This window comes from Maudiozyma barnettii (genome assembly GCF_903064755.1).
Source record: "Maudiozyma barnettii strain CLIB 1767 genome assembly, contig: KABA2_02, whole genome shotgun sequence".
Classification (NCBI taxonomy): Eukaryota; Fungi; Ascomycota; class Saccharomycetes; order Saccharomycetales; family Saccharomycetaceae; genus Maudiozyma; species Maudiozyma barnettii.
In genome coordinates, this window is record NW_024545239.1 from 1543444 (window position 1) to 1558760 (window position 15317).

The window sequence follows — 15317 nt, forward strand, 5'->3', positions numbered from 1 at the left end:
ACATTTAATACTCAACGAATGAATGAATAACTTTAAATTACAGAATTACGACAAGACAAGACACGATTCGACTTGAAAACATACGAAACGTACATCATGCAACTATTGAATTGCTCCATTTGGGCAAAAAAAAACAGTATAGAAACTGCATCCCAAATCAGGGAAAGTATAAAAAACATAAATACTAGTAATACTGGCAAACTCTAAGTCCTGTAATGTTTTAGTTTAATATTATTATTAATCTTCAAATGTAAACGTTACAAAATCGTTTCATTCGCCATCTAAACATATCAACTTAGAAGACTTCATTACAAAAGTTTGTTTACAAACAACCAAATTTGCAATGCATGTTCTATTTTTATATATTCAACTTTTTTTTCTTTCCTATAAACACAAAGAAGAGCGTCGAACTTCAGTAAGAAGTGGCCCTACATCTATTATAAGAAAAAACCAAATAACAGAAGTATTTTTATTGCAACAACGGTTGAAACATAACAGATCATCATATCCAATCAGCACATCGTTGCTGATTCTTGTTAACTTGGTATTATTGGAACAAATAGCACCACATTTATTATTGACGTAATAATGCAAAATGACACTTCTCATGATGACTTTTGCGAAGCTAAGTGACATGTGCTTTAGAGTTACATTATAATAAATTGTAAAGTAAAACTGTTCTTTCGCTTATATACATCTTGATAATATTATTTAATAATCTGACAATTAGATATTGAGAGTGATAATTAAGGATATCTTTATTGTTTTGTTTCTGAATTTATCTAATCATAAGTTTCAAAAATTTGGCGTTCTGGTACTAAGTTAGGTATTTATTTTTTTTATTTATTTATAAACAAAAAATAGAACAAAAGACTAGTAAAATTAATTATAATAAAAGATAACTTTTGAAATATATCGTAAGTTCGATTGGTATTGAGTTGATCAAATATAATATATTAGCAGTGCTCTCATATATATATATATTTTTTGAGCTGACTTTTTATTGAAATAAATTTGACAAATACTTTATTATTCAATAGTTCTATTTTTAATTGAGGAGGAAAGTTATTCACAAGAAAATATCCAGAAGTAGTCTACTGATTGAAAAAAAGCAGCAGCACTTATAATATTGATAGGGTAAAAGCCACATCGGTATCTAAGGTTACAAATGATTTCCACATCACCACATATGCCATCTCATACATCTAAGAGTACATCATCGGCAAAATCACCCACGAGGCAAAAGAAGAAACATGTCACATTTGGTCCGTATCTCATCGGTGCAACACTAGGTGAAGGTGAGTTCGGTAAAGTAAAGATGGCTTGGACAAGACCTGCTAAAGGGTCTAACGACGTGTCAAAACAAGTAGCAATTAAGCTTATACGCAGGTCATCTATAATACAAAACTCTGAAAGAGAGATAAAAGTATACAGAGAGATTAATGCTCTTAAACATCTTACTCATCCAAATATTATAGGACTAGAAGAAGTGTTACAAAATTCCAAGTATGTAGGTATAGTACTTGAATATGCTTCAGGTGGAGAATTTTACAAATATATACAGAAGAAAAGGCGGCTAGATGAACAACGAGCCTGTAAGATATTTGTTGAGTTGATTAGTGGTGTAACATATATGCATTCAAAGGGTTTAGTACACAGAGATTTGAAACTTGAAAACTTATTACTTGATAGTAACGAAAACCTACTAATCACGGATTTTGGGTTTGTTAATGAATTTCGTCGAGACCATGAGTTGATGCGTACCTCATGTGGGTCTCCATGCTATGCTGCTCCTGAATTGGTTGTCACAACGAAGCCATATATGGGTCGTAAAGCTGATATATGGTCATGTGGCATTATTTTGTTCGCGATGCTAGCAGGGTATTTACCCTGGGATGATGATCCCTCTAACCCAAAAGGTGACGACATACCGAAACTGTACCATTATATTACTAGAACAAAATTAAAATTCCCCAGTTATGTGTCTGCTGTACCAAGAGATCTTTTGAGAAAAATATTGGTCCCTGATCCAAAAAAAAGGACAGATATGACAGATATAATCCAGCATCCATGGCTAGAGCCATACTTTCATCTTCTTTGTGTAAGTGCTAAGGAATGGGATAGAATCATGCTTCAGAAGAAAGATAATGGTAAATTAAAACGAAATTCGACAATGGTTGCGTCAAGTATAGCAAATAGTTCCACAACAAAGAACTCATGTGTTGTGCATGAAACACAAAAGAAACGTGCAACATCATTAATAATGGATACCACATTTAAAGCATCAGTAGCAACACAGCATACATACCAAGATGAGGTCTTAGGGGGCCATACTGTTCATGAAAGAAAGAGATTGGAACCTCTAATAGAAGAAGAAAAATCAAAAAGAAACAGTTCAGCAGCGTCTGCGGCACTTAGAGCTGTAGTCGAAAAGGATGAGGACTCCAATTTAGATATCATATCAAAGGAAAATAATGTAGTTGAAAATCTAAGAAGTGGTGAACCTTTTAATATTTCCGATCGATTCGCTTCACTTCCTTTGAGCCAACATCTCGATCCAACATTCGACATAACGAATAACGAGAACCAGGATTATATTAGAGCTATTGATCCGAAGTCATTAAATAAAAATACGGATCATATAATTCATACTAATAAAGATCAAAATAGTCATCATAAACCAAGGCCCGCTACATATCATTTAACACTACACTCTACAACTCCTGACAACTTTTCTACGTCAGGTGAAAACTTAGAAAACCAAGATGACTCCAAGCATACATTAGTGTCGGAGAATATCCATCCAGTTCGTTCTAGTTCCTTAGTACCGGATGATATCACAGCTTTGACATCCTATTCAAAGACAAATATATCTCAAATGTCAGGAATTATTAAGAAGAACGATGTTGTTGTATCGAATGATACATATCCTTCATCACCAGTTAAAAACATAAGAATCAGACCATCTGAGATATCCAATAATTCTTCTAATAACGAACATGAAGCTTTAAGATCACCAATTAAGGACACATATGGAAGTTATCAAGGAATAAATGAGAATATCCCTATGAGAAATAATCTTAATAATTCAACAGACGAAAAGGACAAGAAGAGATTTAGCTTTCTGTCATTCTATTCTTCTTTCAATAGCTCTAAGACCACCATGGAAACCGAAGAAACATCTTCGACATCAGTATTATCTCTATCGAATCATCAAAGGAATAATTCACATATTAGAGATAGATCAGGAACTACGACATCCAGCTATCGTACGGCTGTATCTACGATACCGACATTGAAGGGTTCTCAGCATTCAAAACAAAATGTTACAGACGAACGTTCAGCCATAAAGAAGGAAAGCACTGAGAATTCATCTGGATCTACATCTAGACAAGCTATAAGAGCGTCAGTAATGGTTTCCAGCCTCTCGACACGTGCGACTCCTCAAATCCAGGAACGAGGCAATGCTTCGAATATACCACCACATCGGGAAGTTTCTAAAGCAAGAAAAGTTTTGGATTTCTTTAAAAGGAGGAGTATGAGAATTTAGAATTTCTAATCGTTAGCTTTATAGATATCGATTTTGGCTAATATTATGATTATTGTATTTCCTTTTTTTTTAAGTTATTAATCAAACTCATAATAAATACCCTAGAAAAAATCACTACGAATCGTAATGATCAATTTTCTAATTTGCATTTTTTTCAGATATAATAACATTAAATAATTATGTATTATATTATTGTATTATCTTCATATTAATTATATATCGGTAAATATCATATGAATTACCATTGACCTTCTACGAAGGATTATCGATAGTTAATAAAACATTAGCGATTAAAATGACGCTTACTTTGAAACTCCAAGTCTCTAATTATATGACACAAATATCTTCAAAAATACATTAATGTTTTATATCAATGAATTAGCGAAATAGACTAAAATGATACTTGTATTAAGTTATAAAATGTTAAAGAATTTACATAAAATATATTATAACATCTTGGCGCTTAAATGTTAGATGGGTACAAGAAGATTCTGACGGAGGCACCGAAAGTCTTAGCTGGTAGGTTGTTTCTGAACTTAGCTCTGACAATACCGGAGTTACCGTGAGTTCTTGTGATCTTACCCCACATAACTCTAATCTTGGAACCTCTAATTTCCTTGGAGGCTCTGTAGACGTAGGCAATACGCTTACCTAGGTAGAATTGAGCATCTTGTGGGTTAGCAACGTTTTCAATTTGGATCAAAGAGACGTTTGGGTTGTTAACGCTCTTAGATCTTTGGTAGGATAGGTGCTTACCTTTGACGTACACTATATTTAATGTTAAAATGTTTGACGGTAGTTTTTTAGAAAATCACGAGGATTACTTTCAAAAAAAAGAATGATCAAAACAATTTTAAAAAATGTTAGTATTCATGTATTTATCAATGGGAATATATTTGGATCAAAGATATTAAAATATTAGTTTATTTCTCATTAAGAGTTACTGTTATGCTGATATCGTGAAAAGTTTCGAACTTAAGAGTTCATATATTTTTTGTGGATATATGTCATATGAAACAAAATTCGAGTACAAGCTGACCTCAAATAGTCATTTTGCAAACATATACTTTCTTAATTTTCTAAATCAATGGGTCCTTTATAGTTTATTTTTGAGTCTTGCTCTTGCGAGAATTGTATAAACGTACAACTAAGTTGTATATTACTCATTAACAATCATATGATTCATACTAAGTTAGACGTATCTTCATATATTCTTTTCTTTTTTATATTTCGTTCTTGTTATTCCTACGGATAATATTCCCTTTATATTTGTTCTATTACAATAGTACTGTTCATTCATTTATTCTATCTTGATCATAATGTCCTCTTTTTACTTTATGATACTTCAAATATATTTTGTCAACATTTCCACAACTTAATGAAAAACTCTCTTAAGACCTAATATCATATCTTTAATTCGTATTAATTAGTGGTTCAACATACATCTGTGGGATTCAGCCATTTTGTGTTTGGTTTGATATATCTTGTGTATGATTTTAAGAATAACTAAAATAAATAGGTATTAATTATATATATAGTACTAGTATATACTTATTTCAAAAATAATAAAAGTTAAATTTTGAAAAACAGTGTTCTACAGTTCATAGTAGTTTCACCAATGTGACCTACCTTCTCCCTCCTCTCAAACTTCAGAGGCTTTCTCGATACTGTGATGGGGATAGCAATATCTTTGCGTAATAATTCCAATGAAAATTTCAGAATTACCAGTAAAGACGACCATTGGGACTGTTACATTAAGCAGCTAGAAGGACAGGAGACTAGGAGAGGCTGCCTAGAAAGATACTATATGCAGAGTGGAACCGAGAATATCACAAGGGAAGTAGAACGAACCAGACCCAGCTTCTCTCCACCCAGGGAGAGTGGGTTGTTCTCACCAGGTAGAACAGATGTGCCCTCCACTTCCAGGAGGGACTGACCTCTAAATGATGAAACGGTAATACTTTGGAATCAACGCCCCGTCTCCTATATTTTTTTCAAAGAGACCGAAACCTTGTCTTTATGTGAGAAGGATACGTTCCTGTGGATGTCTGGATGCAGGATTAAAAATGCACGGATGTTGCCGTCTCACAAAATAACTGAAAAATTTGTCAAACAATTTCGTTTTTGTGGGTTTGTCGTGTTTAAACCCTATAAGAAAAAAAAGTTGTAGTGAGAGAAGGATGAGATATTTGAATAACCCATGCACCACATAGGGCATCCTTGAAGGTTCATTTTAAAATGAGAAGTTTTTTTTTCGGTTAGGTCATCGGGAGTTGCGAAAATGTATGAGAAATTTCAATGAAAGGAAAAGTATAAAAGGGGAGGTAATTTCATTACTTTTATATGTATAGAACTTTCTTCTCTTATAAGTTTTATTTTAGTTCCTTTCTAAAAGGGTTGTCGACGTACTTCAGTATGTTTTATACCCCTAACATTGGTTTTAATTTTTTATTTATATGATAATAAGAAGATAAAATATCAAGAATCATATTTTATCAATTCAAAAAGGATCTACTTATTGTTATTATATTTTACAAAAACTAATTACATTTTATTTTTTTTACAAAGCATGGAAGTTTAACTAACACATTCTACAGTAGGATCATTTCTATAGGAATCGTCACTCTTTGACTCTTCAAAAGAGCCACTGAATCCAACTTGGTTGATGAGCCTCATAACCTTCATACCCTAGAGTGAGAAAAATTTATCCCAATTTAGCTTGGTCCGCAATCCTTAGCGGTTCGGCCATCTACTTTATTTTAAATTTTGTTTTTGCCGGTTTCAGTTATAACTTTCCTTCGGGATCACTTTAACATTACAATTGGCGCGATGATCTTGACCCTTGCTATGAACTTCTTTATTGAAGGGATGGTACATTGGGCGGGAATGAATGGCAGTCTGACAAGTTTTAACCTTTTTTTTTTCCTAATTTATTCAAGCAAAGGTTTGGTTGATATTTTAGAAAACAAAAAATTTAGTTAATATGTAATTTTTTATATATGTATTGGGTTGATGGATATCTGAAGAATGGCTTGGGGGATATTAATTTAGTTTTGAGCGTAAAGAAGGAACTTTATTCTATTAATTATATATGCTATTTATAAAATTGATACAATTTTTTAGGACAAACATTTGATCCATTGAAATTGATGTCATATCTGAAGGTTTCGTTGTTGACCATGAAACATAACATGGCACTTGGTATTTTTTAGCTGTAGCATTTGCTAGTTTCCGTGAGATACCACTGACCCAGTCGTTATTTGTATCTAATAATGGAATGCCAATTACGGGCTCATCACTCTTTCTACTTTGCAATTTATTTGGAATAGAATAATGATAATATTGTAAAGTAGATGGTTGTACCTTCGATATTAAGTTGCCCTGATCATCAACCTCAGGTTTTTCCTTTTCATAACATATAGTTAAACTGATCGGTATTTTCTTAATAGATGGATCTTTACCAATAGTAGCAATGATTTCTAAGGAGGTTCCCCCCAGTGGCGAATCCTCTGGAGTAATGTAGTGTGTGATTGTTCTGGTAGCCATCTCGATTTCCTTCTCAGTTTCTCTCAATGTACTGATTCAGTGGTTCAGAGAAGTGATGAGCAATGTAGTATCCATTCCTTAAATATTTATTTATTCTTAACGGGTTTTTTTCTTCCATGAGGTCTCACTATATTTTTCAATACCGCGTAAATTTAGAGATGCTCAAACGCGTACACACGCTAATTACAAAAATTGTTCCTTATACGCAATTAAATAAGTACATTTGACAGATTCGAAACAATGAAACATCTTATCCTCGACAGTTAAGGAACCATCCCTTTAACTCATCCTATCTCCTTGATCCCAGTTCATTCTAGAAACATATCGAAAACAATGCCTGTACCTAAAATCGATGTTGTTAGTGTCGTTGCTACATTATTACCTGACTTTGGAATTGGTTGCCAAGGTGGTCTGCCATGGAGGTTATCTAAAGAGATGAAATACTTTAGACAGGTGACATCAAGTACATTTGATTCAAACAAACAAAATGCCGTGATTATGGGTAGGAAGACATGGGAATCGATCCCGTTAAAATTCAGACCCTTGCCTAACAGAATCAATGTGGTAATCTCCAGAGGGTTCGACTCTCAATTAACTCTAGACACATTAACGGAGGAAAAACAATATTATAAGATTAATTCATTGACATCAGGTATAGACCAACTAAAAGAACAATTAGGTGAAAAATTGGAGAGGATATATATTATTGGTGGTGGTCAAATCTATTCCGAAGGTATTAAGATTTCGGATAAGTTGTTGATTACTAAATTGGAAATTGATTCTCCAGAGTTGGATATACTGGATATGGATACATTTCTTAATGTAAAACAAATCCAAGATGATTTTGTCGAATCAAAAAATGGCTTAAGAGATTTTTTACCATCAAAAGTCGAATTGCCAGAACCATTTACACAAGGAGAATACGTCGAATACGAAAAGGGTTATAAATGTCAATATACCCTGTATACTAAGACTCATTAACCAAACATCATACTTGCTTGTTTTCAAATAAAAACTTTTTATATTGTTTATTACATTTTCAGTCATTTGAGATAATACTTTCAGACTATTATATACCCTTCTCATAGATTACAAAAGAAAAAAAAGGCTTGCACAAGAATGGTTCCACATTACCATGGCATTGCACATTATTATATATAATCTACCATTACCGTATAACTCCTTTCTTTCGTCTCGCCCCTCTTTATATAAATACATGATTAAGTAAATATAAAGCATTGCAATTCCATCTATGTCGGTTAGATCTCGAATTAAGACAGCGTACCATTGTTCAGAGAAGTTATACTCTGTCGCAATCAAAGCACACAGTCCCTAATTACGACTGGCTGGATAGTCGTCATAGTTCATACCCTAACTGGACGAGTACGACACCAACTTGCCCAGAGAAGTTGATTGATTTGAGAATCGCTTACTTTATAATACCATTTGTTGAGCGATACAAAGAAAACAACGTACAAATAATAATAAAAAAACAACTAAAATCACGTAATAATATTACTCTCTGCGTGTTTTTCTCCGCAGCAGCTACCAAAATTTCTTTAGAAAATGTGATGTACGTAATTTCCTTGGTGGTCGTATAGGCACCCAACCATTCATTCACGAAGGTTGAACGAAATCCATACAGAGGTCTTATTCGTTACGTCAAATCGACGTCTATTATATCGTATAAACACAGGTTGTATTTCCATTGGGGAGAATTATCAGGTGGAGCGAGAAGATGATAAGAAGGCTATTCAAATCCTGTGCAGTGATGTCGACTACATTACTTGTTCAGTACTCTCTTGAACTTGGAACGAAAATATATACGCCGTTTTACATTTCCTCTCTCAAACTGTTTTATCACAACAATTGCGGTTGGCTACCAATTTGTTGTCGTTTCGCCAACAAAATGACAACAACGACGTGTAACACGGTCGCTCGTTTGGTGATCCATTAACATCATATGGGTCCAACCATTTATCTTAAAGCTCTTATTTATTTTCCTTTAACAAGTCGTGCTGTTACTAAGAATACGTTCTTTCATTCTACAGGAATATTGCAGTACTAGACTACTTTTTCTCTTTTTCTTTATAGGATGGCTTTGTGCATCGTTAAATGCCTATGTTATTCAATTATTTAGATAAAATTTCAATCTTGATTTTGTAAAAAAAGCATGCATCTAACATACAGGTAGATCCAAGACAAAATATCAATTCCTACACCACGCGTATATATATATATATATTAATAAACTGAGTTAATTGGTTATTGGAAGGTATATTGTTACGACCCTCTTCCTCTGTAAGTTTTCTAAATCAACTCTGATATTTATTTTCTTCCTTTTCAAACTTGTGTTTTGTCACATCCAAATAAAGTATTTACCAATTAAACACCATTTAACAATGACTGATTATGCTTCTTCTTCCTCATGGACATCCTTTTTGAAGTCTGTAGCATCCTTCTCAGGTGATATTTCTTCATTAACTGCACCACCATTTATTCTATCAACTACTTCACTTTCTGAATTCCCACAATATTGGGCTGAACATCCGGATTTATTTCTGGAATCAAGTTTCATTACAGAAGAAAACTACAAATCAAAATTTCCTGAAGTCACTGATTTGGAATCTGTTGATGTAGCACGTATGCTTTCTGTTACTAGATGGTTTATTGCTACTTTAAAGTCTCAATATTGTTCTCGTAATGAATCAATGGGTACTGAAAAGAAACCTTTAAACCCATTCTTAGGAGAAGTTTTTGTTGGCAAATGGGATAATAAAGAAAAGGAAGAATACGGTGAGACTGTATTATTAAGTGAACAAGTCTCTCATCATCCTCCAAAGACTGCATACACCATATTTAATGATAAGAACGATGTGAAACTAGAAGGTTATAATCAAGTTAAAGCTACTTTCAGCAAAACTTTGATGCTTGGTGTCAAGCAACTTGGCCATGCAATGTTACATGTCAAAGACGAATCATTCCTAGTAACATTACCAGCTCTTCATATTGAAGGTATATTAATGGCTGCACCATTTGTGGAATTAAATAGTAAGTCAATGATTCAATCTTCTTCGGGTTTAGTGACCGTTATCGAATATTCAGGTAGAGGTTATTTCTCTGGGAAGAAGAATACATTCAAGGCTAAATTATACAAGAGTGTTGAAGATTTAAACGCTAACAATTATCCATTATACACTATGAGTGGCCAATGGTCTGGGGTTTCTAAAATAGCAAACGGTGAAACCGGTGAAGAAAGAGGTACCTTTTATGATGCCATAAACCACCCAACTGAACACATATATGTTAAACCAATCGAGGAACAAAACCCATTAGAGAGTAGAAGAGCATGGGAAAAAGTTGCTGAAGGAATTACCTTTGGTGATATGTCTATGATTGCCCAGGAAAAAGGTAAGATCGAGAATCATCAAAGAGAATTAAGGAAACAAGAAGAAGAGGAAGGTACTGAATGGAAGAGAAGATGGTTCAAAGAAGTTGACTATTCTACTATATCAGCTAATGAACCTCTAGATAAAACTGACGATAAATTCATCCAATTGAGTGCAGAATTGAACCTTTCCACAAAGAATACTCCTAGTGGGTCCGTTGTTGGTGATAAAGATGATCTAAAAGCTGAAACTTGTTCTCACTGGAGATTCAATAGACAAGCTTGGGATGATGAGAAGGAAATCAAAGTATGATTCAATTCTTTGACAATATATTATATAGAAATAAATAATCTAAATTTCTGATATGTAATTTTTAATGCATAATGTATAAACTACGACAAGTAAATATTACTATTACCCTTTACCTTGTTGCAGTTTTTTTAACTTTAAGCAACAAAAAAACAAACTTACTTACATGACAATATATCTTGAAATATTTCAACTTTGGTCCAACAACACGAATTAGACCCATAAGAATACTAGAATCAAGGGAGTATCAATAGAAATCATAAGTTATGCCAACCAACATTAGCACCAAAACAAAATTGATTATTGTACCTTGCCATTCCGTATGGAATTTTACTGAACAAAACAAAACATCCTCGAATTATCACTTAGGTGAAACCACAGATCAATGGTCCCTTGCCCCTTTCCAGTATGAAGGTAACGACCACATATCCTTCATCAAACATTGTTTACGTGCAATTGTTGAACTAACCAATGATATTGAGAATAATATACTTATTTTTAGTGGTTCTCAAACGAAGCCAGAATTAGGTCCCATATCAGAGGCTCAAAGTTATTATTTTTTAACATATAAGATAATTCAACATTGGAGAAACACAAATGACATACCAGATAATTTTGATTCTGAGATGATTGATTACTTAGAGTCTATTTCTTCATATATCGACTCTAATGGCGGGAATATATCTACAATTTTTAACGCATACAATGTATCAACAGAAGAGTTCTCTTTAGATTCATTTGATAATTTGTTATTTTCTATTGCCAGATTCCAAGAGATATTCTTCAGTTATCCAAAGGATATAACTATTGTTGGGTTTGGTTTTAAAGAAGAAAGATTCGTTAAATATCATGCCAAAGCAATTGATTTTCCTCAAACCAAAATAAATTATATATCAATCGGTCCAGAACCAACTAGTTATACAAAGGAACAATTAACGGAATATTTTTCTAATATTACTAAAGCAGAAAATAAAAATGCTCTTAATCATTTTGCTAAGGATTGGTATGGTACCTGTGAGCCACTAAGAGAAAAGAAAGAGAACCGTAACCCATTCTCCAGAACTCCTCGCTATGAAACCTTAAGTCTTCTACTATTGAACGGTGAAATAACCGATTGTGAATCACATTTTAATTTATATATTCAAGGTAAAATGCCATGGTCTGTACGCAATTGATTGCGATGTGAAACAATGACTCAATATAAGTACTATATAGACTCCAGTTCTTTCTTCAAAACTACTCTTTCATTTTCCCAATCTTCAACGTTTTGAAGTTTTTCTTCAAGATCCTCCATTTCTATGTCTATGGTGACTATAGCTTCATCCGTACCCAAATCTTGTAATTGCCATGCACCATTCTCACCTGTTATCTCTAATAACATGTCATGATATTTAATCAACGATGGACGTTGAGATATAGTTAGAAAGTTAAAGTTATATGTTCTCAATAGTTGGAAAAGATAATCTTCCATATCCACACTAATTGCATTTGTAGCTTCATCTAATACGACAAATCTTGGTCGATGAAACAGAATACGTGCAAAATTCACTCTTTGCTTTTCACCACCACTTAGGACATCCTTCCAATCTGCTCTTTCATCGAAAAAAGACCAACCTTTTGATCTTTTCAATAAATAATCCAATTTTACTTCTTTTAATATATGAACCAACAAGTTGTCTTTATACCCACGATCAAAGAATTCATCAGTTGACATTGGATAAATTATTTGATCTCTTAAAGTACCAGTCTTTGTAAAATAAGGTCTTTGAGGAACACAGAATAAATCTTTCTCAGGAGGTTTTGATAAGAGTCCATTTTTATTATAAATTGGCCAAATTTCTGCAATAATTCTTTGAATAGAGCTTTTCCCACAACTGTTTGAACCTAAAATCAAAATACTTGATCCAGGTCCATTAATGAAAGGTGTTGAAATATTAGCCATATCAGTCATATCTTGAATAGAATTAGTCTTTGAAGATGTTGGTTCAATTAATCTTGGAATTTGGAAAGTTAATTTTTTCAATAATTTATGACCTTGTTTTCCTTTATTGGAGGGAACAATGACATCAATATTTTCAAATCTTAAACCATTGAAATTATGTTGAATTGTACCTTGAATGACATCTTCTCCATTTAATGATCTCGATATATTACGATGATGATGATTATTAATATTATTCTCTCTTTCTGAATCAAAATTTTCTAATTGATGTTTATCTTTTAAAAATTTCTTACTAGCACCATAATTAAAATTAATTGAATGTACTCTATGTAAAGCACAAATTAATGTAAAGATTCTATTTGTATAACCAGTTAATTGTGAAATATCTTTAATTGAATGCATTAACCTTGATCCTGCATCAGCCAAAGAAAGCATTAATCTTTTATTTACAATAAAATCTTTCATATTTGATTGTTCTGAATTTTTCTCGAAGTTATTATTATTATTATTACTATTACCACCTGACATTACAATAGGAATTGAAGCAAATATATAACCTAAACCTGACCAGGTGTATTTTAAAATATAATCTTCAAGCATAGTATAATTAAATTTTCTTTTACTAATATTTAACATTTTTTCCATTAATGTGTCATATAATATTTTTACTTTAATTTTTTCCACATCAGTACCATGATAAAATGCAATTTCTTCATTGTTATTAATTAAACTTAAATGATAATTATAATAATTCCCATCTGCAGCAGAACTTTCACTACTTAATTTTCCTAGTGGTGGTGTATAACCTCTTAAGATATAACCTGATATAAAATAATTAACAAAAATACCTGCAACACCTAAAGTTCCTAAATTATCTCTTAAATAAAATGAAAAAAATATTAAATCAATAACAGGTTTAGCAATATTTGCAAAAACAGAACAAGTAGCATCACAAAATCTAGTGACATCATTAGTTATTGAATTATCAATATTTTTAATAATTGAACTTGAAGATTTTGAATCAAATATTAATTTATAAAAAGTTTGTCTTTTATCCAAATAAATATCATGAATGTATCTTGTTAAATTAACTCTAAAATTTAAACTTAATTTTCTTTGTAATAATTTAATTGCACTATTTGTATATGAAGCAGGTAAAGCAATTAAAAACCAAATTAATAAATCAATTAAGAATTTTTTTGGTTTTCTTGAAATAATATCTCTTACAATTTGTCCATCTAATCTAGCAACAAAGAGAGATAACCAAGTTCTTAATATTAAGAAACAAACTTGTAGAGTTAATAATAAAGAATTTTTATCAAAAATATTTGGAATTAATATTCTTGAAAGACAATTCATTTGATTTAAAAATTTTGAATAAAAAATATTTGATGAATTACTATCACTCATACCAACAACTTTAAATATAAAACTATCATGTTCATAAAGATCATCATTTCTTGGTTTAATAAATATTTTTTTTTTCTTATCATTAAAATTTTGTAATTGTGTCATGATATTTTCATCATTATTTAATTTATTTGTTAATTGAGTATCAGGGATATACATTACTCTTGCACCCGAGGCAAATTGCATTTGTGATCTTGTTCTTCTAATTGTTGTTTTACCATATTTTCTAAAATTCCAGTTTAAATTATAAAAATTGATTAATTTTTGAATTAATTTATAACTACCGTAAGTTGCACCAGATAAAATTGTTAACGACGATAAAATTATTGATAATAAAATATATTGAGCTCTTTTCTTTTGTAACAATTTAGAATTAGGTGATTTAATTAATTTTAATAAATGTCTTAATACTATTGGAATATATATTCTTAATGGTACCGTTTTTAACGGTAATCCAAAATAAAATTGTGTACTCATTTTTATGTTTAATTTAAATATACTGTATTGTATATTTAATACCAAGAATAACAGTCTCAAAGCAGAAAAGTAGCACTACGATCTATTAAAATATTTCAAAGGGAAATTAATAATTCCAGCTTATATATATATAATCCCTTCCTCACTTCACCGCCACCTCCCCTTAAACCAGCTTCTTTAGCCGCCGAATAAAGAATTATCACCACCCTCCCCGCATTCAAATCGAAATTCATTTCTCCAATAATTGGTTGGGGAGGGTTACACGTTTAACTAAGAATACATCTACAATGGATAACTTCAAAACGAAAATTATATATTTTACTTTCGACACGCGTCGTTAACTGTGATATCTGATGGGTACACGTTTCTTTCTGTAAAGCTGAATTTCTTTAGTTTCGGGTATAATGAGATAAACGCCATTGCCATAGCCATCTTAGATCGTCCGTTTGTTCGTTCGTCATGATTAATCAAGATCTCTGTTTTTGTTATATAATATTAACTGTTACTGATAATCAACATATATATATATATATATGTGTTGATGAACCATTCAATAGCATCGCAACTTGAAACAACTTGAAACATGTGAATTCTTTTCTGATGATTGACGGTAACTAATACACCCATACACACACACACATAAATATTACTATCGTTAAAAATGGGCCGTACAACAAACGATTTGTCTAATTTC

General features: G+C 32.0%; 7 protein-coding genes across 7 annotated transcripts; 4 read left to right on the top strand and 3 right to left on the bottom strand.

Annotated features, from left to right (window-relative positions):
- Nucleotides 1–1168: 1168 nt before the first annotated feature.
- KIN4 (putative serine/threonine protein kinase KIN4) lies at nt 1169–3550 on the top strand (the record flags this gene model as incomplete). Its single annotated transcript, XM_041549335.1, has 1 exon — nt 1169–3550. The coding sequence occupies one exon, from the start codon at nt 1169–1171 to the stop codon at nt 3548–3550; it is 2382 nt and encodes a 793-aa protein (XP_041405269.1).
- A 463-nt stretch (nt 3551–4013) lies between these two features.
- On the bottom strand, nt 4014–5012 carry RPL33B (60S ribosomal protein eL33; the record flags this gene model as incomplete). Its single annotated transcript, XM_041549336.1, has 2 exons — nt 4014–4318; nt 4994–5012. The coding sequence occupies 2 exons, from the start codon at nt 5010–5012 to the stop codon at nt 4014–4016; spliced, it is 324 nt and encodes a 107-aa protein (XP_041405270.1).
- A 1619-nt stretch (nt 5013–6631) lies between these two features.
- Nucleotides 6632–7096, bottom strand: POC4 (Poc4p; the record flags this gene model as incomplete). Its single annotated transcript, XM_041549337.1, has 1 exon — nt 6632–7096. One exon carries the CDS (start codon nt 7094–7096, stop codon nt 6632–6634), a length of 465 nt encoding a protein of 154 aa, XP_041405271.1.
- Nucleotides 7097–7429: 333 nt separating this feature from the next.
- DFR1 (dihydrofolate reductase) lies at nt 7430–8077 on the top strand (the record flags this gene model as incomplete). The annotated part of the gene is made up of 1 exon (XM_041549338.1): nt 7430–8077. One exon carries the CDS (start codon nt 7430–7432, stop codon nt 8075–8077), a length of 648 nt encoding a protein of 215 aa, XP_041405272.1.
- Nucleotides 8078–9498: 1421 nt separating this feature from the next.
- KABA2_02S14784 (uncharacterized protein) lies at nt 9499–10797 on the top strand (the record flags this gene model as incomplete). The annotated part of the gene is made up of 1 exon (XM_041549339.1): nt 9499–10797. One exon carries the CDS (start codon nt 9499–9501, stop codon nt 10795–10797), a length of 1299 nt encoding a protein of 432 aa, XP_041405273.1.
- Nucleotides 10798–11060: 263 nt separating this feature from the next.
- Nucleotides 11061–11969, top strand: KABA2_02S14806 (uncharacterized protein; the record flags this gene model as incomplete). Its single annotated transcript, XM_041549340.1, has 1 exon — nt 11061–11969. The coding sequence occupies one exon, from the start codon at nt 11061–11063 to the stop codon at nt 11967–11969; it is 909 nt and encodes a 302-aa protein (XP_041405274.1).
- A 32-nt stretch (nt 11970–12001) lies between these two features.
- On the bottom strand, nt 12002–14623 carry PXA1 (ATP-binding cassette long-chain fatty acid transporter PXA1; the record flags this gene model as incomplete). Its single annotated transcript, XM_041549341.1, has 1 exon — nt 12002–14623. The coding sequence occupies one exon, from the start codon at nt 14621–14623 to the stop codon at nt 12002–12004; it is 2622 nt and encodes an 873-aa protein (XP_041405275.1).
- Between the last annotated feature and the right edge of the window lie 694 nt (nt 14624–15317).